This window comes from Bubalus kerabau, chromosome 6, assembly GCF_029407905.1.
Source record: "Bubalus kerabau isolate K-KA32 ecotype Philippines breed swamp buffalo chromosome 6, PCC_UOA_SB_1v2, whole genome shotgun sequence".
NCBI lineage: Eukaryota > Metazoa > Chordata > Mammalia > Artiodactyla > Bovidae > Bubalus > Bubalus kerabau.
Genome location: NC_073629.1, coordinates 59691575 through 59715166, shown reverse-complemented (window position 1 = coordinate 59715166; position 23592 = coordinate 59691575). Strand labels below are relative to the sequence as shown.

The 23592-nt window shown below is 43.8% G+C and overlaps 1 protein-coding gene across 3 annotated transcripts in view; it reads right to left on the bottom strand.

Moving 5' to 3' along the window:
* Window positions 1-23592, bottom strand: part of LPAR3 (lysophosphatidic acid receptor 3) — an 83751-nt gene that overhangs the window by 28049 nt on the left and 32110 nt on the right. Inside the window, exon 3 of one of the 3 annotated variants that reach the window (XM_055585325.1) lies at window positions 17563-17781. The exons of 1 other annotated variant lie outside the window; for it this stretch is intronic. In XM_055585325.1, the coding sequence (XP_055441300.1) occupies window positions 17624-17781 (158 nt within the window). In that variant the 3' untranslated portion in view covers window positions 17563-17623. Of the gene's footprint in view, window positions 1-17562; window positions 17782-23592 lie in introns of those variants that run through there. One more of the 3 variants, XM_055585326.1, reaches the window with a different exon arrangement.

Sequence of the window (23592 nt, the reverse complement as noted above, 5' to 3'; positions counted from 1 at the left end):
GCTACCCACTCCAGTATTCATGCCTGGAAAATTCCATGTACAGAGGAGCCTGGCAGGCTAATAAAAAGCAGTTTGCAGAGGGAGATAAGAAGAAAATAAGCACATAGGGGAAACTCAGATGAAAAGGGAGTAGAATTTCCTGGAGAATACAGGACTTTCCATACCCTGCTTCCAGGCCACTCCTTAGGTCTGGTGATCTATACACTCTTGGTTCTTCAACTTTTTCACTTAAGCTGACAGACGTAGTTCGTCCCTGTTTTTGCAATTAAGAGTATAGTTAATAAATGAATGGAACTCTAAATGTAAGCATAGATTTCCATATATTTCAGAAACTGAAATTATAGTTTCTTCCAGATGTGTCATAACCACTGCAATCAGATCAATCATCTGCTATAATTTTAGAATCTCAGACAAAAAGAAGTTGAGTCATTCATTGGTCAAAAGCCAAAAAGTTCCCAAAGAGTTTGGGGGGAAGGGCTGGCATAGAACATAATATATTGCCACACAAGTGGCTTTAATGATGTAAATAAGCTTTTAGAAATTATTTTCCTTCCATTTCCCTTAGCTTCATAAGTCAGAGATTTGAAGAGGTGTATTAAAGAGGTGCACTTAAATAGATTAGTTTTCATTTTGATAAAGTGCAAAGTGTGCAGACTTTAAGTGTGCATCCATCTGTTTATTCATAGCACTCTTATAAACTTGTCACCTAAAAAAAAAATCATCTGTTAAAGCACTTCTAAATAGGCACATTTCTTCCTTATGTAGGTAAAGGGGTAGACTCAAGAGCTCCTTTCAGAAGCAGAAGATAATAACAGTCCTATGTTTGAATTTCAAGTTCAATATCATACTTGGCATGAATATCAAAGTCTTCCAGGGGTACTGTTTGGTTCACAGGGAGGTTTTTCTTGTTTGAGCCTTCTTACATAAGACTCTTGGAGAAGGAAAAAAAGACTCACCACATGTTGAGACATGAAGGAGCTGGTGTGCAAGCAGCATAAACCACCCAGTATGCAATGCTTTGGCCTCTATAATCCTTAAAGCCAGGCAATTTCATCCTTTCCTTACAAGATGAGCTCTACAAGGAGGGGACCAAGTGCTGAAGAGAAAGTAAACTCCTGTCTCACTCTTCACATCATTAAAAGGAACTCAAGCCTGGGGTGTTTGTCAGGGGTGAGCCAGAAGTTCAATGCCTATGGAGGCTCTGGCCCACAGAAAATTCTAACTCCTACCTTCATCCTCACATTTAAAGCTGCCTTTTTGCTTTCAGTGCATCCTCTTTCAAGCTCCACTCAGCTACCCTTCAATCTCCTGGCTGCTGCCCTCAGCCTCTGCCTGAGTCCCCAAGTCAGAGATGAGGGGACAGTGATCCATCTTTGGACACAGGAGTAACTTCCCAGACCTGGAGAGTGGAAGCTACTTTCTGTGACCACCTTCCAAACAAACTTGGTTTTCAATTGTGACTTCTCTCTGGTGGTTTTTAAAACACTTCAATAAAGAACGGCCTTCTTAGGAAGCAAAGAAGAAGGGGGAAGGACACGTCAGTCATGAGTATGCTGGTCTAACCTGAGGGGTGGTGGGTGTGGTTTTACACTTTCGTGTTTCTACGCAGCGAGCTGTATTGCTAGTGACAGAGACAATGTGAGAACGCCACGTCTGCTGGCCCCTGGCTGGGACTAGCTGAGGGAGTTTAGTGGTTAAAAGTCTTAGTTTACCCTAAGAGCATCAATTAATCTATTTCCAAGTTCACTCACCTGCACATGGCCTTCTATAAAGAAAGGAAGTAGCCCATTATCCTCTTCGGACACATCAAAAGTCAGTGACGCCTTGGGGCTACTTTTGGAACCCGCCAAACTTCTCCTTTCTCGGGCTTTTGCTCTTGCTCCTGCCAGCTCTGGGGGGACCCTCTCTGAACAGCAGTGGGCTCTGCCCTCACTGCATCTGGGGTTCTACTCAGGCATCAAGTCTGCAGAGAAAATTCCAGGACCACCCCCTCTCCTCCCATCTCTACCCTGCCACACTCTCTATCTCTTCCTCTGCTTTATGCTTCCATCAAAGAACATCACACTACTTGAGATGATATAATCATTTGTTTAAGGTTCATGCACACTAGAATGTAAGCTCACGAAGGCAGGGACTTTGTCTTTGTATCACTCTATTCCTGGGGCCTAAGATAGGCCTGGCCCATATGGGTCCTCAGTGAATGCTAAGAAAGAATGAATGAATAGGAACAGAAGCCAGATCTCTCATTTCTAACTCCCTGTCAGCTCTGATTTACTCCTCTATGCTTTTTGCTCTTGGTTTGCTGACAGGAAATCGGGAGATGGATAGCTCTCACCCTTTTGCACGTCTTGTGCTAAAGCAGAAACACTTCATTTAAAGGTATGTGAATTATATAAACCTGGTATTGATGGAAAGCATGAGGATAAAGAATACTTCACTGCTTGTATGATAGGGGTTTGATAAAATCAGCTGGAGGACAGTTTAGAAATACCTAACAAAATTTTAAACAGGCATTTTCTTGATCTACTAACTCTCAAGTAATATAGTGGACAAAACAGTCCCACAAATCCCCGGAGATGTATATACAAGGATGATCACTGCAGCATTATTGATAACAGTGAAAAACCAGAAGTAACCCATAGGTGCACGCATGCTCAGCTGTGTCCAACTCTGTGTAACCCTATGGACTGTAGCCCTCCAGGCTCCTCTGTCCATGGGATTCTCCAAGCAAGAATACTGGAGGGGATTGCCATTTCCTCCTCCAGGGGATCTTCCCAAGCCAGGTTTCGAACCCACGTCTCCTGTACTGGCAGGTGGATACGTCACCATTGAGCCACCTAGGAAGCCCAAGTAATCCATAAAATATCAATCATTCAGTGTGGAATACAATATAAGCATATACGGTCACTGAAGAAAATTAGATACATATGTGGATATTGATACGACAAAAAAATCCAAGATATTATGGCAAGGGAACAAAGCAAGCTAGAGAACTATTACGAGTATTAAGACTACCTCTCTGTTCAAAAATCATCACTATGTGCGTGTAGCACATATTTTATTTGCAGGGAAAATGTCTCCAAGATGACACGTGGAACTGTTAACAGTGGTGCTGACTCTAAAGAGGGGGCTGAGGGGGACTTCCACTTTCTAAACAGTACATTTCTGTCGTGTGTACATTTCAGCAACAAGCAAATGCCATGTTCATAACAATAAAAAACAATAAAGGTTTTAAACATCATTTAAATTCTGGAGCCAGAGAACTTTAATATTTATAAAATTATCTACATTTTGAGCTCTCGTCGTGACATTCAGATTAACAAATTCTACCGACTCTAGGTTTTATTTATTCCTGACTCATAAAATGAAGCTAGGAATTCTTGTCCTGTCTACTGCTCAGGGTTATTGGGTAGCTAAATCAAATTCATGGGATGAGTTTTAAAAACACTTTACATTCCAAGAAGCCATTATGTATATTGTTTAAGTTTCTTGTTAGCATTATATTTCATTTATTCCTAAGAATAGACTCTAGAAAGGATGTGTGTTATGATTTTTACAGGTGAGGAAACTCAGGCAGACAGAAATTAAATTTCTCCCTTGGATAGTACAACTAGAATCAAATACTTTGACGTTAAACTCCCATTTCATCCCATACATTACCCAGAGAAAAGGGAGGTGAATAGACTCAGGAAACTATGAAATCCTCTAAGATGTAAGGGATTGGGTATAGTCAGGAGCAGTAATAAGCACCTAAGGAACTATAAAATAAAATATGACTGCAGCACAAAAAAAAAACAAACTTGTACATTTCTTTTCCTGCAAAGTATGTTGGTCCATCTTTACAAAGGCCAATTAATCTTTTTAATTATGCTCAAATAAATGCACTTAAAACCAGAACGGTTTAGGAAAACTTCTTCAGAATAAATTTTCAGGATTTTACTTAAGAAGAGAAAATGTATGTTTTGATAAGACAAACATGCATTTACCGGGAGGAAAAATGAGACTTAGAAAAAAGAGGGGCACTAATTCCACCAAAGTGCAGAAAGGGATACTCTGTTGTTGTTGCTTAGTTGTTAAGTCGTGTCTGACTCTTCGCGAACCCACGCACTGCAGCACACCAGGCTTCTTTGTCCTTCACCATCTCCAAGAGTTTGCTCAAATTCATGGCCATTGAGTCGATGATGCCATCCAACCATCTCATCCTCTGTCGCCCCCTTCTCTTCTGCCCTCAATCTTTCCCAGCATCAGGATCTTTTCCAATGAGTCAGCTCTTCACATTAGGTGGCCAAAGTACTGGAGCTTCAGCCTCAGCATCAGTCCTTCCAAAGAATATTCAAGGTTGACTCCCTTTACGATTGACTGGTTTGAACTCTTCACTATGACCTGTCTACCGTGGGAGGCCCTGCACAGCATGGCTCATATTAATAGCATCATTGAGTTATGCAAGACCTTTTGCCACCATAAGGCCAAGATCTATGAAGGGGTGGATGTTTTAGCCACTGGGAAGTTTATGAAGGAAGTTTTGTTCATTGGGGCACAGCTACCATTATACACAAGTGGGTGTACAAACGAGGGCATGGCATGTCCTACTTGTTTCACATAGCCATAACCCTGGAAGTTCTCACTCTTGTGAAAGTGAAGTCACTCAGTGAAGTCCGACTCTTTGCGACCCCATGGACTGTAGCCTATCAGGCTCCTCGTCCATGGGATTTTCCAGGCAAGAGTGCTGGAGTGGATTGCCATTTCCTTCTCCAGGGGATCTTCCTGACCCAGGAATCGAACCCGGGTCTCCTGCATTGCAGGCAGATGCTTTACGTTTGAGCCACCAGGGAAGCCCCTCTCACTCTTGACATGACTTCAAATAAGAGGGCACATTCCCAGATAAGGTGGGTATGTTCCAATTCTTTCAGCTTCAAGCAAGTTTTTAATCAATATTACAAAGTTCTATCAATTTCCCAGCACTATGGATCTAAAAACCAAATTCGAGATAGCATGTTTATTGATCATCGTGCATGTTAAGTCGCTTCAGTAGGGTCCAACTCTTTGCAACACTATGGACTGTAGTCTACCAGGCTCCTCTGTCCATGGGATTCTCCAGGCAAGAATACTGGAGTGGGTTCCCATGCCCTCCTCCAGGGGATCTTCCCGGCCCAGGGATCCAACCCATGTCTCTTACGTTTCCTGCATTAGCAGGTGGGTTCTTTACCACTAGGGCCACCTGGGAAGCCCTTTATTGATCATAAAAGACTAAAAATAACTTCCCAGATAAATTTTCCTTTATGTTAAAACAGGCATTTTAAAGATATCCCATTTATATAACTGAAACAGTAGACATTAATTTTAAATAATAATCATTATTCTCTCTTCCTTCCATCTATACTTCTAGGCACGAAAAGGTTGTTTTCTTAAAGATGTCCTTGCTTGGATAATTCAATTCCTGTGTGTAGTTTACAGTACAATATAAAGACAAACCAGTCTCTGCCTCAAAGGGCTTCACCCAACACTCAGAATTAAGGCTGGAAATGCTAGGCCTAATTTGCATTTCCTTGAAAGTTCCAGTCCTATTAGAGAATCTCAAAACACAATATTGCAGAACCCTATGTAATTTTTATCTTCAAGATGCTATAGCAACGGGCTCCTGTGCACAATTCAGACAGACTGGTGTTAGAGACATTTCTCAAAATGAGTCAACCTTGTCATCAGGTTAATTTTAGAAGTCCCTTCTCCCCTTCTCTGCCTTTACGACTTTCCCACATGAAGCATTCTCTAAAATATTTCGGGGCAAGCTTCCACTCCATGTTTCCTCAAGAGTGCAGTAATACTCCAAGCACAGTCTGCAGGGCATCTTGAGAGGTCAGCGAGAAGTCCCCTGGTGTCAATAGTTTGAGTAATATTGTTTTCTCCTTCAAACCACATCCCTAAATTGTTTTCATTACCCACCAAGGGATTATTTGTGTCAGAGCAAATGAGATCTGATACAAATTCACACTGGCTAATTTCAACCTACCGAAATAGTTTATTCCTATAATGAAAAGAATAAGACATTGATGAAAAATGTGTTAAGTCTCTATAACAGAGAGGCAGAAGAGAAGAAATGTATATAAATAGGTAGGTCTATCAGAGCAAATGATACAGCTTCAATGTGCTACCTGGAAGTTGTGAGGATCTAGCCTATAGGTTATTCTCCTAGAGACTGGAGTTGGGGAAGCAGGTGTTTTCCAAAGGCCTTAAAAGAAATGATATTTTATGTTTCTTAGGAATATCAGAGATTTGGGTTTGATTCTATTTCACTGAACTTTTCCATTTCTAAACCACCATTTTCTTTGTTCTGTCAGTCACCCAAATTTTAAAATTTGGAAATCTGGAGTCATCCTTTGGCTGCTCCCCTCATGTCTGATATGTCTCCACATTCTGAGGCATCTATCATTTTAATGTCTTTTAATTCTATCTTTTCTTTTCTTTTCTCAGTGCCATCACAGGAACTCTTGCTTCTGCAGTGTGTATGTGTGGAATGAGGGCATTCAGAACACCTCGGTAGTTTTTTCAAAATACGCACATCAGGACTATGCCAGCAGACCACTGAAGTAGAAACTGGTATGTGTGTGTAGGAGCGGAAGGAGAGCTCTGAGTATGTGCAAAACACCCACGCGACCTTGATGCAAAGCATCACCACACCACCCTGAAACCACATTCTATAATGAACTGTCTGGGGCCCTCCTTTCTCAACCCTCCAAACCAAGCACTTGGAGCACTTAGAGCCCATCTCTGATGGGGAGGAATCTGAGGAGCCTGAAGCCTCAGTTCCGCTTTAACCCTGGCATCTGCCTTATATTCCGGCCCCACTAATAAGGTCTCCATGGCAACCTGATACTCAAGGTCCACTGAGGCTGAGCCTCTCCTGGACTCTCAGAGACCTGTCTCAAGGACTCTCAGAGACTGTCAGTCTCTCAGGGACCTTCCAGCCCTGCAGACAATTCATCCACCCATTTTGATCCCCGCCTGCCCCAGGTTGATGACCAGTTCCCAGTACCCACAGCCAGCTTTCCCTGACCCTCACTTCCAGCTGCCACTCCCAGGGGGGCTGCCTGCACCTGGCTGTTGCAAGAAGTGACATCTGTTGCCCCAGCTTTTCCGCCTGGATCCCAACTCTTCCTTGGAGGCTCCTGGGCACTAATATTGGGCCCCTACTGTCAATAAGGACCCGCCACTTACATTGATCTGTCTGTGGCACTCCCTCAGCACCACCTCTGACAGCAGGCACAGGCATTTGTGAGCCTGCCTGGAGCCAGCTCCTTCCCTCCACAGCGGTCCCACAACCCGGCCCCCTCCTCTCAGCCGACCCCGCCTTCACCTGCAGCAGAGACTGGACAGTGGCAGCTTGAAGGGAACAGCATTCTCCACCTGAATGTAGCCAGCCCCCATCTGTACTACTTCCTTAACCCTACAAGGGGTCCTGCCATCACTCTGTGACCTGATCCTGGTCAAGATGTGTGGGAAAAGCTCCACGTAGGTGGCCATCAGACTCCAGGGGGCCATTTGTCCTACCAGATCTCCAGGCATCCATTTCCCATGTCAAGGGAATGTCCAGATAGCTCCCTAGGAAACTCCAGAGGAGCCCACAGCTGCTAGAGAACTTCATCTCCCACGGGTGCACTGAGCTTTGCATCTGATCTTTCTTGTTCAGCATAGGAAGGATTGTCTCATCCAGTGCCCCTGACTGACAAATGTGGGACAGGCATTAGTGTCCTCCAGTATGCCTCCAAGGGACCTTAAGAGAATATGGCATCTCCTATAGAGCCCTTGGACCCTACTCCACTTTCTTTTCCATTGTCCAGTGCTGCCTCCAGCTAATGAACCCTGGCTTGGCTGTGTTCTCTGGAAGACCAGTGCCTAGTTTAAGTTAGTCGCTCAGTCACGTCTGACTCTTTGCAACCCCATGGACTATATAGCCTGTCAAGCTCCTCTGTCCATGGAATTCTCCAAGCAAGAATACTGGAGTGGGTTGCCATTCCCTTCTGCAGAGGATCTTCCCAACCCAGGGATCTAATCCGGGTCTCCAGCATTGCAGACAGATTCTTTACTGTCTGAGCTACCAGAATCTGCCTTCCAGTGCCAAGTTAAGCCAGTCTCTTAATGACTCAAGATGGCACTCTCTCCTGAGGCCCTGACACCTCTTAAGGCTGCCCTGATTCCACATTCCCAGAGCCCAGCCCTGGGGGGTACAGAGAAGCTGCAGAGCCAGATGCCAGGGAACTCCACAGTTTAAAGATCCCTATTCTTCTTGGCCAGATTCAAAGGCCACGGCTCCTCCAGTCTACAATCGCTGAAGCCCCCCAAGTTGAACCCAAGCATCGGTTTTCCATGTGGGGCAGACCTCGGCCTGACTCTCCCACCCAGGAGTGAAGTTGCCTGTGTTATCTCATCCTTGAGTTTGAGGGAATCCATGAAAGCCCTCAACTTAAAAATGTCCAGACTTCCCTGAAGGGCCCCCAGGCTGGCCAATGTCTCTCCCGAATGGCAGAAATCCAGAATCCAGGGGCTGGTTCTTGGCCTTGCCCCTGGGGACTACAGTCGGAGAGACTCCCTGTGTCAGAAGGGTCTATACGGCCCCTTATTATACAGAGGTCCCACGGAAGAATCAGGACACCTAAAGATCCTCCAGGCCCTGAACTGTGAGTTGCCTTAAAGCAGGGGAACAATATTTCCCCTCCAAGTCAGAACAAATGAAGATAGTCCAGTTATCACTCCAGAAATTAACATTCCCCTCTTGTAGGACCACCTCTATGTCCTTCTGAGGGTCCTGTGCTACCAAAGAGACACCATTTTAGCTTCTAAGCTGCAGAGAGATCCAATGGAGCACCCAGCACCACTCAGGCCTGCTGTGAGACCTCAGTATCCTTAGACTCCCCAGACCTGGTGAGAGCACTGAACTCCACTCCAAGATGACATTCAAAAGTCTGCCACGTGGTAGATAGAAAAAAGGCCATGTGAAGACACAGCAAGAATTCATCCATCTATAGGACGATGAGACAGGGCTCAGATGAATCCAGCCCTGCTTGATCTTGGCCTTCCAGCCTCTAAACTATGAGAAAAGAAATGTGTGTTTGTAAGCCTTCAAAACAAAAGGCTTGCCATGTGTCCCTAGAGTAACGATAAGATATCAAAGGGGCCACGCAGGTCCTAGGAAGTTGGCTACATGCTTTCCAGCATCCAGACCCTCAGGAACAAACTCATTACAACTTCTCTGGAGCCCAGAGCTGTCCACAGAATGACAGACCTAGCAATGAGGAGCCCCAGGATTGAGAAGCTTGGAACATGTCCTCAGGAGGAAAACACAGACCTCCCAAGGGAGGGATTGTTCAAGTCACGTGCAAAATCCTGACCTTTTGTACAAGGCCCATCTGCAGTGTTCTCATGGTGATCCAGTCATGAGGGGGACTGTTCTGGATACAACCCTTATCTCATAAGCCTTGCCCTGAACCCAGAGAGGCAGCTCAGAGCAGATACAGAGCAGGAACAGGCTGTTCCCTGACTCATCGGTGAATCCAGTTCTGAAACCCCAGCAACACATGAGCTCTGAGCTGGAGCCCCAGGTCTGTCTCAGCCACATAGCCCCACTCCACCTCCCACCAGTACTCAAAACTGGTGATAAGGAGACTCGCCCTGGAAATAGGTACAGGCCCTGGCGAAGACAAGGAAGCCTCTAAGAAAACAACTCTCATAGTCGAGGAGACAGATCATGAGACAACGCACATGGCTGGTCCTCATAAAACTGATGGCACAAATGCAGTGAGACTTAAGTTGCTCAAAGTGCCCTGCATCACAGCAGCGGGGTTCTGAGTGACTTAAGGCCAAGGGGTCAAACTGAGCAGCCAGGGCCAACCTTGTGGGCGTGAAGACTGTGTAGTCACAAGTTGCTCACACAAGAGCCCTGTGGTTGGTTTACAGCTCTGCTTGAAATCCTAAGTGTATCTTTGAACTTAACTTTTTGTAAGTGAAGTTTGACAGGACAATGAGTATGAGTGTGAGCAGAGGAGATGTGCAGAAGAAAGGAAAGAGCTTTATATCTTACTACCTTTAGTGGTACTTTTTTTCCCTGTAATTTTGTAATTAAAAAAATTTTTATTGAAGTATAGTTGATTCACAGTGTATAGTGTTGTGTTAAATCTACTGTATAGCAAAGTGATTAAGAGCTCTTTAAGCTCTTTTCCATTATGGCTTATCACAGGATATGGAATATAGTTCCCTATGCTATACAGTGGGGCTTCCCAGGTGGCACAGTGGTAAAGAATCTGCTTACCAATGCAGGAGACACAAAAGACATGGGTTTGATCCCTGGGTCAGAAAGAATCCCTGGAGTAGGAAACAGCAACCTGCTCTAGTATTCTTGCCTGGAAAATTCCATGGACAGAGGAGCCTGGTGGGCTACAGTTCATGGGGTTGCAAAGAGTCAGACATGACTGAGCGACTGAGCATGCGTGTGCACACACACACAGACACAGGTTATATAGTAGGACCTTTTTGTTTATCCAGTCTGTATATAATAGTCTGCATCTGTTAACCCCAAACTCTCAGTCCTCCCCCTTTCCTGCCTTCTTTTAAGAGGTCCACAAATTATGCAGCTGGTCCTGTCAGCAGCCCTGATATAACTGCTTCCCAAGCAACATAATAAAACTCCAGGTATTCTCTGGAGCTCCCTCAACCTTTAGTCCCATGCCTCCCAAAGAAATCTCGTTTGAAGGAGATTAGGGTCACTCCTCACACAAGTCAGTTCCCATCCCAGCTTTACTTTCTACCCTTTTCAAAACTTTCCCAGCTCAAAAAAAGAAGGCCACTGGTGAAAAGCAGGACATAGGGGACCTGCATTCCAGAAAGCAATCGGATTAAGATAGCCTAGAGTTAGTAAGAAGGATCCTGAGTGGCAGCAGGACCATCCCTGTGGTTATGACAAGGACGAGGATAGAGGCTAGGGCAGCTGCCGCCCAGTGACCCATCCAGTAAATATGTTTGTTAGTTCATTTTATAAACATCTGTGCAGAATGAAGATATTCTTTGTTATTCCTGTCCTTGACAAGTTCACAATCTAGTAAGAGATATAGAAAATTTGCAAATGAATTACAATAAAATGGGCTAAATATTTTTATGTATATAAACAGCGTGCTATAGAAGCACTGGATAATTAAACTCTGCCTAAGAGTCAGAAAATACCACAGGGAAAGATCTTGAAAGATGGACAGGAGCTTGCCCTTTTAAGAATTACCACAAGGAGCATTAAACCATCCCTGCATTCTCGCAAGGTGACAGGGAGAGGCCTGACGCACAGAAGCATGGACTGGAATGGGGGCAGGAGATGGGAAAGAAGACTGGAAACAGAGAGGTGAAAAGAGCCTTGCAATTCCAGCAAAGGAATCTGAGTTTGACCTAGCACGTAGGAGGAAGGAGAAAAGATTGGACAGAGTTAACTGTGCTTTTTAGGAAGATGCTTCAGCTGATGGTATGGAGGAAGGCCTGGGGCAGAGAAGACTGGGAAAAAGGAATCCAGACAGACGCAGTGTTAAGCAACAAAATGGTGATGGCGGCTTCATCAGTGCAGTCTCAGTGGAATGGCACAGGTAGCATGGTCTGAGGTATTAAGAAAAGAGTATAATAAATGGTAGGAGATAAAGCAGTAGTTACAAAAGGGAGGTTAAGATCAAGGGTTACATTTTTTCATGGCCGAAAAGAGAGCACCTGAGAGCAAAAATAAGGATGAGGCCCCTGGGGAGATGAGAAATCACTGTCACAGAAAAGCTAGAAGGTAACAGATGGGGGTCTTTCCAGCTGGCTAAGCTGGTGAAGGGAAAGAAATTAGGGGAATTCATGCCAGGTAACTTATGTCTTCTTGGTTAGAAGGAAGGAGAGGTCAGCTGGGAGGGGAAAAGGGAAAAGCCCAAAAGCCTAAAGGAAAGTGGGAAAACTTTGAGTAGGTCCAATCTTGTTCTTACCAGCCTCCTACCCCCAAATCCTAGTCCCCATGATAGATCCCTGCTTCCTGCCTCCAGGTCTCTCCGACTTTGGCCACCTGCTTATTCTAGCTCCTCTCCTGCCAAATTTCCACCAGCTCATGCTTCACTGGCCTGCTTCTCTTCTTCTCCCCTGCAGTCTCCTGGGCCTCCCTGGCTGCTCTTGCCTCCCTGTGTAGACTGGGACTGCTGATGACAGATGTGCTTTCCTGCAGCACCCATTCAGTTCAGTTCAGTTGCTCAATTGTGTCCGACTCTTTGCGACCCCATGAACCACAGCACACTAGGCCTCCCTGTACATCACCAACTCCTGGAGTCTACCCAAACTCATGTCCATTGAGTCAGTGATACCATCCAACCATCTCATCCTCTGTCATCCCCTTCTTCTCCTGCCCTCAATCTTTCCCAGCATCAGGGTCTTTTCAAATGAGTCAGCTCTTTGCATCAGGTGGCCAAAGTATTGGAGTTTCAGCTTCAACATCAGTCCTTCCAATGAACACCCAGGACTGATCTCCTTTAAGATGGACTGGTTGGATCTCCTTGCAGTCCAAGGGACTCTCAAGAGTCTTCTCCAACACCACAGTTCAAAAGCATCAATTCTTCGGTGCTCACCTTTCTTCACAGTCCAACGCTCACATCCATACATGACCACTGGAAAAACCATAGCCTTAACTAGACGGACCTTTGTTGGCAAAGTAATGCTAGGATAAGCCAGCTCTGTCTCTCTCTGGTATCTGAGCTATCTACTGCCCACAGAGTCCTGGGCCAATATCAGCAGTCTCCTAAGGGATCTCTCCCTCTGCAGCCCATCTTGCAGTTCCCATCTTCTTCTCAAGCCATCAACACCCCAAGGTCCTACAGGAGCTCTCCATTGCCAGGTGAGGCAGCTTAGCTATGGGCTGAAGACTGGCCCCAGACCTATTTGCCTTGGCCTGCATGGAGGCTTTTAACAAAGGTTGAACTGTCAGGTTAGCCACAGTGCCACCCCTCCCTAGGGCCTGATTCCCACCCCAGGCCCAATTCACACACCAAGGTGTTCTACTCGGTCTCTGTAGACATTTGACAATAAAGTCCACGCAATCTTGGGATTCAAGGCCTTTCAACCTCTGGTCCAGTCACTTCTCAAACCAAACTGTCATCACCATGCAAAGCCCTTATTCCAGAGACCCGCCGCCCTGTCCTGTCCTCCCCCTCTTGACCTCGGCATGTCTCTCTAGATGTCTATATGCCTGCCTTCCACCCCTCCTCTCCCCTATCAGTAAGGCCTTGCCCTCTCCTCTCCATACATCACACAGACCCCCTCGTCTCTCCTCTCTCCTCAAGGAGGACTCCACAGATGATCCAAATCCACGGTACTTTTTGCCTGGACCCTTTACTTGCTCTTGTGTATATTTCTTTGTTCCTTTAGTTATCTTTTTTAATAAGCTTATTTCCTCAGATAAGCCTATAAGTAGGATTCCCTATAAGTCACTCACACAATCTATCTCACACACCACCCAACCATTGTCTCAAATCATGGCCATGCCCCGACAACCAAAAAACATTAGAGCCGCACAGATTTGTAGCCTTCAGAACAGAAGCAATGTCTTACAGTCAGTATACCGTCTAAAATCAAGAAGGTACTCAATAGACATTTATGATGGGGAAGTATAAAAAGCAGAAATTTCTTCTTGTTAAGAAAACATAAAGGATAAAACAGGCCCACTGTTTTATCTGTTTTACTGTTTATGTAAACTCTCTGACTCGATGGAAATAAACAACTCTTATTGTTCATCACTGTCCCCTCAGGCACCCAAGGACAGGTGTATTTCACCAAGGCAAGCCACGAGACCTGCAGGAAGCAGCTGCTGCTGCTGCTAAGTTGCTTCAGTCGTGTCTGACTCTGTGCAACCCCATAGACGGCAGCCCACCAGGCTCCCCTGTCCCTGGGATTCTCCAGGCAAGAACACTGGAGTGGGTTGCCATTTCCTTCTCCAATGCATGAAAGTGAAAAGTGAAAGTGAAGTTGCTCAGTCGTGTCCAACTCTTTGTGACCCCATGGACTGCAGCCTACCAGGCTCCTCTGTCCATGGGCAGGGGCTAGGAAACCCAAAGCTCTGGCCCCCACACTAGTGATGATTTACAAGATGAACCTGAATAAATCTCTCAACCAATACTGATTTTTCTAGGTAATGGGATCTTTCTTTCTCACACTCTGCAGAGCTATGATATCAACCTTGTGGAGAGAGAAGGACTAGAGGGACAATCAGAGCAGGGGGAGGGCTGCCCATGTGGTGTCCCCTCCCCGCCAGTATTGCCTGGTTTCCCTTTATCCCAGCTTCCATGCTGACCCTTAGGTCTATGAGCAGCTGTGATTCCAGCAAACACCCTTTATTCCCAATTCCCTCCCATAAAATGTGTGCTTTAGCTACACACTGAGTGCAGTCCCCAGTGGAAATTTTATTTTTTAAATTAATTTTTGTTGGAGTCTAGTTGCTTTACAATGTTGTGCTAGTTTCTACTGCACAGCAAAGTGAATTAACTATAGGTTTACATATATCCCCTCTTTTTGGATTTCCTTCCCATTTAGGTCACCACAGAGCACTGAGTTCCCTGTGCTATACACTAGCTTCTTATTAGTTATTTATTTTATACATAGTATCATTAGTATATATATGGAAAGCAACTATACCCCCCCAAAAATAAAAGGTAATATCTGAATACATAACAAAAAATAGTGTGTGTGTGTATATATATATTATATATATAATATATATATAAATATATATGTCAATCCCAATCTCCCAATTTATCCCCCTCCCCTCCTTTCCTCGCTTGGAGCCAGTGGAAATTTTAAAAGTACAAACATGGTTAACACAGATTTGATGTAAATTCTACCATGGATCAACATATACCATGCTCTTTCAGGTGTTAAGCTATTCAGCTGGTATGACAGGAAATAAGCACATTCTCCTCTGGCAGATGCCAAGGCCCTGAGAGAGGGCATCATTGAGTTCTGGAACTAAACCTTCCAGGAGGCTAGGTGCCGGCAGGAGAGCGGGATGCGGTTGAGTAATGAGACTTCTCTGCCAAATGAAATAAGCCAGACAGAGAAAAACATATGCTGCACACACCATGTATATGTGAACTCAAAAAAAAAAAGGCTGACTTCACAGAGAAAACAGAATGGTGATTGCCAGAGGGAGGGGAGGAGGAATGGGAGGTGTAGATCAAAGGGCACACGGTTTCAATTGGAGGAAGTGTAAGTTCTGAGGATCTAATATACAGTATGATGACTGGAGTTGATAACTGTTTACTTGAAAGTTTCTGAGTGTGTATCTTTTTGTTCTCACCACAAAAAAAGGGAACAGAGTTAACTATATGAAGTGATGGATGTGTTCATTATCTTGATCTCGGTCATCAATTCCACAAGGTATATGTCTATCAAATTGTCCTGCTGTGTACTTTACACACACACAATTCTATATTATTCCTTAATAAAGTTGGGGGGGAAAAGCAAAGAGGCAGAATTTGAGACGTGTTCTTGTACCTTATACTCAGGAAATATTCAGTCATTGTTCCAGCTGAAGAGAAAGGTTTCAGGTTTCTGAAAAGATGAAAAACCAGAAAAAACAGTTCTGAAGGAGGGCGTGTGATCGGGAAATGAAAGAAGCTGAATGAATTTAGATGAACGGAACTCAAGGGGCACATGGAGGAAACGGAAGTGGGAATAAGGCAGAGAAGTGATTACACTGGAAATAAGGACAAAGATTTGGAAAGAAGACTTTTGAACTGACTTGCAAAGGAAGGTATCTAAAACATGAAAGCAGGAAAAAAAAGAACTAAGAGCCAGAGACGATAAAACAAAGGACATATACAGCAGAGGCAGACGGGAAGAGACAGACTCCTAAAAATGTGGGATAAGAAGAAGTATTAAGAAGTGCAGACAATTTGAAAAGGTGGGATATGGTGACAAACAATGACGCTTTTTTTAAAATTTAGAGCTAAATCCAGATGCTGAGGTTTTCTCAGTCTACACATTTCCCCTCAGAATGGAAGGGTCTGTGACACTGTGTTGCTGGGGGCAGCATTTGGGAAGTGACTGCATTTTTACCCTCATTCATTTACAGCTGGCCTGGAAGCCAAGCCCCTCTGCTGAAGGCCTCTGCTGCAGTGACAAGCCTATGGGAGAAGCGTCTGCCAAAAGGTGCTCATTTAATTAGCTGTTTAAAAGACAAAAGTACAAACACCCCTGGACAAAATGTACTGAGTACTGGTGCCTGGATGGCTTGACTCTGAAAAGCATTAGTCATTCTGAAACAACTGCACAGCAACAAGAGAAGTCTTGAGTGCCAAAAAATCTGATCATTTCACTCAGCATTTCTTAAGGCAAAGCTTTAACTTTTTTTTTAAACAGATAATTTGATTATGAAGGCATGCAAGGCAGCAAACACTGAAAGCAGGCTTTTATGATGCAGAAGCCACTACAAGGTCACAAAAGCTAGAAAGAAACATTTCACATTTCCTGGGGACCCATAGCTAGTTTCTCTTGAGTCCTGATTTCTGTGCATGTGTGTGTATATACGTCTGTGTGTGTTACCAATTCTTTTCAAAGAGCAAATCTCCCAAACCTAGTAAAGGTGGTAATAGTACGTGGCTAACTAGGAATCCTGGTAAAATTCATTAGAAGATGAGGACAGTTTCTTATGAGAAATATCTTATAGATCCACACATAAGATGTTGGTACTATATTACAGGATTCCTATTAAGCTAACACTTGATAGTCAGGGTCTCACTTAGCATGTTTGATTCATAAACGATGCAAAAGCAAATGAATTATTAATGCAAAGATCATTTGTTAAAGATAGGAACCATTGACAGGATTTTACTAGGGCTGACGGGGCGGCAGAGGGTGGTTTATAGGGACTAGCGATGCAAGCGCAGAGCCCTTCATGGCCATGGTGGCCGTGTTTTCAGGTTGGCCTGGGTCTCCGGGAACTGAGCTGCTGCCACATGTCTGCTGTCAGGCAGCCTCTGCAAAGCACGCCCAGTTAGCTTCTTTCTGGCTGCTTGCCCATGGTACAAAATCTGCCATCATGATGATGCCCACAGTGGGCCTCCAGTCCCCATCTCCACAGTACCTGCAACATTCCTGGGGATAAGAGGGCTTGAATGCAGGGCAGAGCTCTTCAGAGCAACTTACTCCGCTTAGTCCTTAACTATGTAAGTTGTTTAGTACTTTCCACGCGTCAAGCACTGCTATCGGCACTTCCCGCACATTGTCTCACTGCATCCTCAAAACCTTGGCATGCCAGGGGGACTGATATTATCTCTGTTTTACAGATGGGGAAACTAAGTCACAGAGAGGTCAGGTGAATTGCTCAAGGTCACGCACTTCGGAAGCAGCAAAGCCATATTGAAATCTGGTTCCCTCCCTATTTCAAAGCCCCTATGCTTGCCATTGACTTTAAAGAACAGAAAGTCTGAAGATGTGCTGTCACTCCTCCCGGGAGATGCTGCCGTCACTGTCACCATGCTGTAGAATCTTTAAGACAAAGAGCAAGGTAAACGTCAGATATCAAGGGCCTTTATTGAGATAAACTGAACTACAAGTGAAGGGAGATACAAAGTATAAAGCTTAGTCATGTTAGTTGCTCTGCGGCATCCGACTCTTTGTGATCCCATGGACTGTAGCCTGCCAGGCTCCTCTCCGTGGGATTTTCCAGGCGAGAATACTGGAGTGGGTTGCTATTGTCTTTTCCAGGGGATCTCTCCAACCCAGGGATTGAACCTGTGTCTGCTGCATTGCATGCAGATTCTTTACCATCTGAGCCACCAGGGAAGCCCATAAACCTCATTACGTGCATCAATGCTACTCTAGCCCTACCACTTACCAGAGGCTGCTAACTAACCTTGAAAAACTGGGTCTTGGAGCCAATCTGCTCAGATTTGAATGTCAGCTCTGTTATTAATACTAATCTCAGGCAAGACATTGAACCTCTCAGGGCCTCAGCTGCCTGTTATAATAACAGAACCTCTCTCACAGGGTTGTCATGAAGATTAAATGAAGTAAAACATGTCTCAGAACCATGTATAGTACACAGCGAGTATTAACTACTATTATTTTTACCAGTATGGGCCTTTGGGCAAGATGCTTAAGTCCATCTGAGTTTCCTCATCTATAAAGCAGATTGGCAGAGAGTTGTCAAGAGGGTTAAGTGAAATAAAACCCTAAAAGCGTGTAAGATGCAGACCTCAGAGTAAGCACTCAGAAAACATTCGTTTTCCTCTTCCCAAGAGACCACTGTCACTGGCCCTTCTGAGACCTCAGTCTCCCACAGTATGACAGGGGACACCCACCCACCCACTCCCCGCCATCGCTTACCTCACAGGCAAGTCACAGCCAGAGCCTGCCGAAGGTCGGGCTGCATGTGAAGAAACCTGGGTTCTATTTTTAGTTCTAGCTTTTGAAAAGCCACTTCTGTAAACCTCAGTTTCCTCACTTATTCCTTCTATTGTAACCTCAGCACATGTATTCCAGACAGCATGCTACATGTTAGATATGCAAAGGCAGACCAACAAGGTACAGGTCCCAACTTCCAAAAGTGGACACCTTAGTTCAAACTAAAGGCATGCAAACAAATGAAGTGTGCTGATTGAGGTGTAGATAAGTCAGAGAGCGGCCCAAAGGAGCTAGGAGCCAGATGTATCTAGGCAGGGCAAGATTCAGAGAATAGAGGCCCTTGGGTTGAGGCTTACAAACTGAAGGAGTTTCCCAGGAAGAATAAGAAGAAAGGTGTTCCAGTCTGAGCAAAGGCTCAGTGATGCCAACTGAGGAACTCAATAATGACCTATAACTGAGTAACAAGGAGCAATTAGGGGAGCGGCAGGAGAAAAGGATAATAGTATCTTCCCCACTTACCCTATAGAATTACCACAAGTCCAAACAAGAACAATTAAAACACTGAAAAAGACACTGTGTCACAGAAATGTGTATGATTACTAGTAGTACTCTAGCAAGGTTCATATGGCGCTAACTTTTCACCCATTTCCTAGCATGAGAACTCCAGGTACTGCTTCTTCTCTTACCACCACTTTGTCACCCTTCCCTCCCCACTGAGAGAAGGTAAGGAGATTCAGCATTGATCTAAGTGGAGAGGTGGGAGGCAGAAATAAGAAAAACTTTCAGCTCTTTGATTCAACGACCACAAACTGAAAAGTCCCTTAACTTAATGCTGCTCATATTTTTAAAAACCTCAGTCTGTACTGGGCAAAAAATAACCTTGACCCGGCAAAAACTAACCTTGACCCTAAGACCATGGCTTTTCAAATGTTCTCCATGCATGCATGTCTGTGTGCTAAGTTGCTTCAGTCGTGTCTGACTCTCTGTGACCCTCTGGACTGTAGGCCACCAGGCTCCTCTATCCATGGGATTCTCCAGGCACAAATACTGGAGTGGGTTGCCATGCCCTCCTCCAGGGGATCTTTCCGACCCCAGGATCGAAACCACGTCTCTGCATACCTAGTATCCCCTGCATGGGCAGGCGGGTTCTTTAACACTAGCATCACCTGGGAAGCCCATTCTTCTCCATAACTTATAGTAAAAAAAAAAAATATATATATATATATACCATAAACCAGTCTCTCCCTCTCTCTCACACACACATACACACTATGAAACAATACATTTATATCTACTATATGTAATTAACTCTGATACTTCCTCTTCTATTCTACTGTACGTCATTAAAAAAAGTGTCAGTTACAATTTCCTAACTGATTTCATTACTTGCTTGTAGGTCACACTTGCAACTTGAAAACACCATCCTAAGAGACAAGGAAGACTTATGAAAAATTTCAAAAGAATGGTTCATCACAAATCCTTTGAATCTTTCTTTTCTTTTGCATTTCCAGATATTGCAAAATAAAAGAAAGTCCAAGCCATTTCCTAGGAAACATAACATCCCTGGGTGCACAGTTCACATAAGGTGCTGCTGATGACAATAAGTTAGAGGTTTCTACACAGGTTATTTTGTGTGTTTGGTTGCCATAGGCTGGCTGACCAGTAAGATTTCAAAATACAGGAGTCTCTCTTAGGAAGGGCCTTCGTGCCCTGTGGAAAGTAGGATCATATGTCTCCAGTGTCTTTTCAATTAGAACATTCAACAAGCAACTTCTTTCATGTAAAAGGATCATCACACATCATAACCCAGATGTGAGCAGCACTCCGCCTCAGGGTAGCTGAAATAGGAACACACTGCTTAGATGCCTTTCCAGTCACGCACAGACTTAAAATTCATACTGCCATCGTCGCTACCATCATCTATCTCCTCAAGCCTAAAGAGTGCTCCCCATCCAGTTCTGTATGTTTTTTGTGTTCAACCAAAATCCTAAACCTGGAAAGAAACATAAAGGTCATCTGGATCTACCCTTTTCCTTCCAAAGAGAACAGCCAACTAAACTTTTCTTCTTCATAGTCACTTCCCCTTGTTCCTCAACATCCAACTGTGTTTCACAGGGCATTCCTTGTGATACTACACAAGCTTGAGATGTTTCTACCATCACACTTCTGATTATACTGTTTCTCCGGCTTAGAATTCCTTCCCTCCTGCCAATACAAATCTCACCCACCATTCCAGATCCCTAAGAAGCCTTCCCCAAATCCTATGGGCCTGTTATCCCTTCTTCCTTCTTTGAAATGAGATTAAGCTCACTGAGTTTGTACAGCTTTTGGCCTCTTAGATGCTATTTAACAGACAGTTGATATGTATTTATTAATTTTCTAATACTTAAAAGAATTTATGTTTATAAGAAACTTTAATTTTAAATTAAAATTTTCTACAAAATACACATCAAGGAGTAAACATGAAGATTTAGTATTTTATCATGAATTTATTTAAATCAAGTAATCTTTAAAGAAATAAGTATTAAGCTGTTCATTTGAACATACTCAGAACCCATGACTATAGCGGCGGTAGGTGCCAGTCCTTTGATTTTTCTAATATATATACTATCATATGACAGACACCCATATTAGGCAACTGAATTCTTACATGCATCAGACAGAGCAACTGAGTGGCTCCCTTCCTAAGGAACACCATAGAAGATGCTCTCATGGAAGGAGACTTTGTGCTTTGATACTCAGTGAATCCTTGAACTTTGTGTAGGCTTTGGTTATTTATTGTCATGGTAGACTACTGAATTTCAGAACTTTAAAAGAATTGAAAGATTACCTATTGAACCTCTGATAAGGAAATTTAACCAGGAAAAGGTGAGCTTCACATCATCTCTGTAGAAAATTATAGAAGTGGGGCTAAAAACCTAAACCTGTTATCCAAAGAAGTCAGGAGCTGTAAGTCTAAAAACCTCATACCACTGAGCTCTTCAGTTTCATTTCCTCTGTCCCCACACTTCCCGTCTTCCACCAGATGCCTCTGTCTCACCACTGAGGAACTTCCCCAGGTCCTCCACACCAAGCTATTTTCCTGCCATTAACCAATTCCTCAATGCTGTTTCCTCTTGATGCCATGACTTCTCCTATCCTGCCTGGCAATTTCATTGTTTCTTCTGGTTCGGCCCTTATCCAACACCACACCTGCCCAAACTATACAACCTTAATTTTAATCCTTCCAGAAAAACTTGTTATAGGTTCCAGACAAGGTTACATATGACACTGAAGCTGGTGACCATGATGACCACCTCACAAAAAGTCCTATTCTAGGACAGAACAGGATGACAGAGTTCTTTTCCATCTCATGCTATGTAAAATATAGAACATGCTGGAAAAAGTTTTCTCTCCAATCAGGCAAGTAGTTTCTGAAGGTACATGGCCAAGCAAATGTCCAGTATGCTACTGAAGAAAGAGCAGAGAAATAGCTCCGGAAGGAATGAAAGAGGCTGAGCCAAAGTGGAAATAAAGCCCAATTATGGATGTGTCTGGTGGTGAAAGCAAAGTTCGATGCTGTAAAGAACAATATTGCATAGGAACCAGGAATGTTAGGTACAGGTCAATTTACCTGAATCAAGGTAAATTGGAAGTGGTCAAACAGGAGACAGCAATTGGTCAAACATCAACATTTTAGAAATCAGTGAACTAAAATGGATGGGAATGGGTGAATTTAATTCATATGACCATTATACCTACTACAATGGGCAAGAATCCCTTAGAAAAAATGGAGTAGCTCTCATAGTCAACAAAAGAGTCCAAAATGCAGTACATGGGTACAATATCAAAAATGACAGAATGATCTCAGTTCATTGCTAAGGCAAACCTTCAATATCACAGTAATCCAAATCTATGCCCCAACCACTAATGCCATAGAAGCTGAAGTCAAATGGTTCTATGAAGACCTACAAGACCTTCTAACACCAAAAAAAAAGATGTCCTTTTCATCACAGGGGACTGGAATGCAAAAATAGGAAGTCAAGGGACACCAGGAGTAACGGGGAAGTTTGGCCTTGGAGTACAAAATGAAGCAAGCAGGTCAAAGGCTAACAGAGTTTTGCCAAGAGTACATGCTGGTCATAGTAAACACCCTCTTCTAAAAACACAAGGGACAGCTCTATACAGGACATCATGAGATGGTCAACACCAAAATTAGATTGGCGTATTCCTTGCAGCCAGAGATGGAGAAGCTCTATACAGTTAGCAAAAACATGACTGGGAGTTGACTATGGCTCAGGTCATGAACTGCTGATTGCAAAATCCAGACTTAAATTGAAAAAAGTAGGGAAAACCACTAGGCGATTCAGGTATGACCTAAATCAAATCTGTTGATTATATAGTGGAAGTGACAAATAGATTCCAAGGATTAGATCTGATAAACAGAGTGCCTGAAGAACTAAGGACAGAGGTTCAAACATTGTACAGAAGGCAATAATCAAAACCATTCCCCCAAAAAAGAAACAAAAATGGAAAATGGTTGTCTGGGCAAACCTTACAAATAGCTGAGAGAAAAGAAGTGAAAAACGAAGGAGAAAGGGAAAGATAAACCCATTTGAATGCAGAGTTCCAAGGAACAGCAGGGACAGATGAGAAAGACTTTCTAAGTGAACAATGCAAGAAACAGAGGAAAACAATAGAATGGGAAAGACTAGAGATCTCTTCAAGAAAATTAGAGATACCAAAGGAACGTTTCATGCAAAGATGGCACAATAAAGGACAGAAACGGTATGGACCTAACAGAAGCAGAAGATATTAAGAAGTGGCAGGAATACACAAAAGAACTATACAAAAGAGATCTTCATGACCCAGGTAACCACAATGGTGTGATCACTCACCTAGAGCCAGACATCCTGGAGTGTGAAGTCAAGTGGGCCTCAGGAGGCATCACTACGAACAAAGCTAGTGGAGGTGATGGAATTCCAGCTGAGCTAATTCAAATCCTAAAAGATGATGCTGTAAAAATCCTGCACTCAATAAACCAACAAATTTGGAAAACTCAGCAGTGGCCAGAGGACTGGAAAAGGTCATTTTTCATTCCAATCCCAAAGAAAGGCAATGCCAACGAATGTTTGAACTACCGTCCAATTGCACTCATTTCACATGTTAGCAAGGTCATGCTCAAAATTCTCCAAGCTAAGCTTCAACAGTATATGAACTGAAAACTTT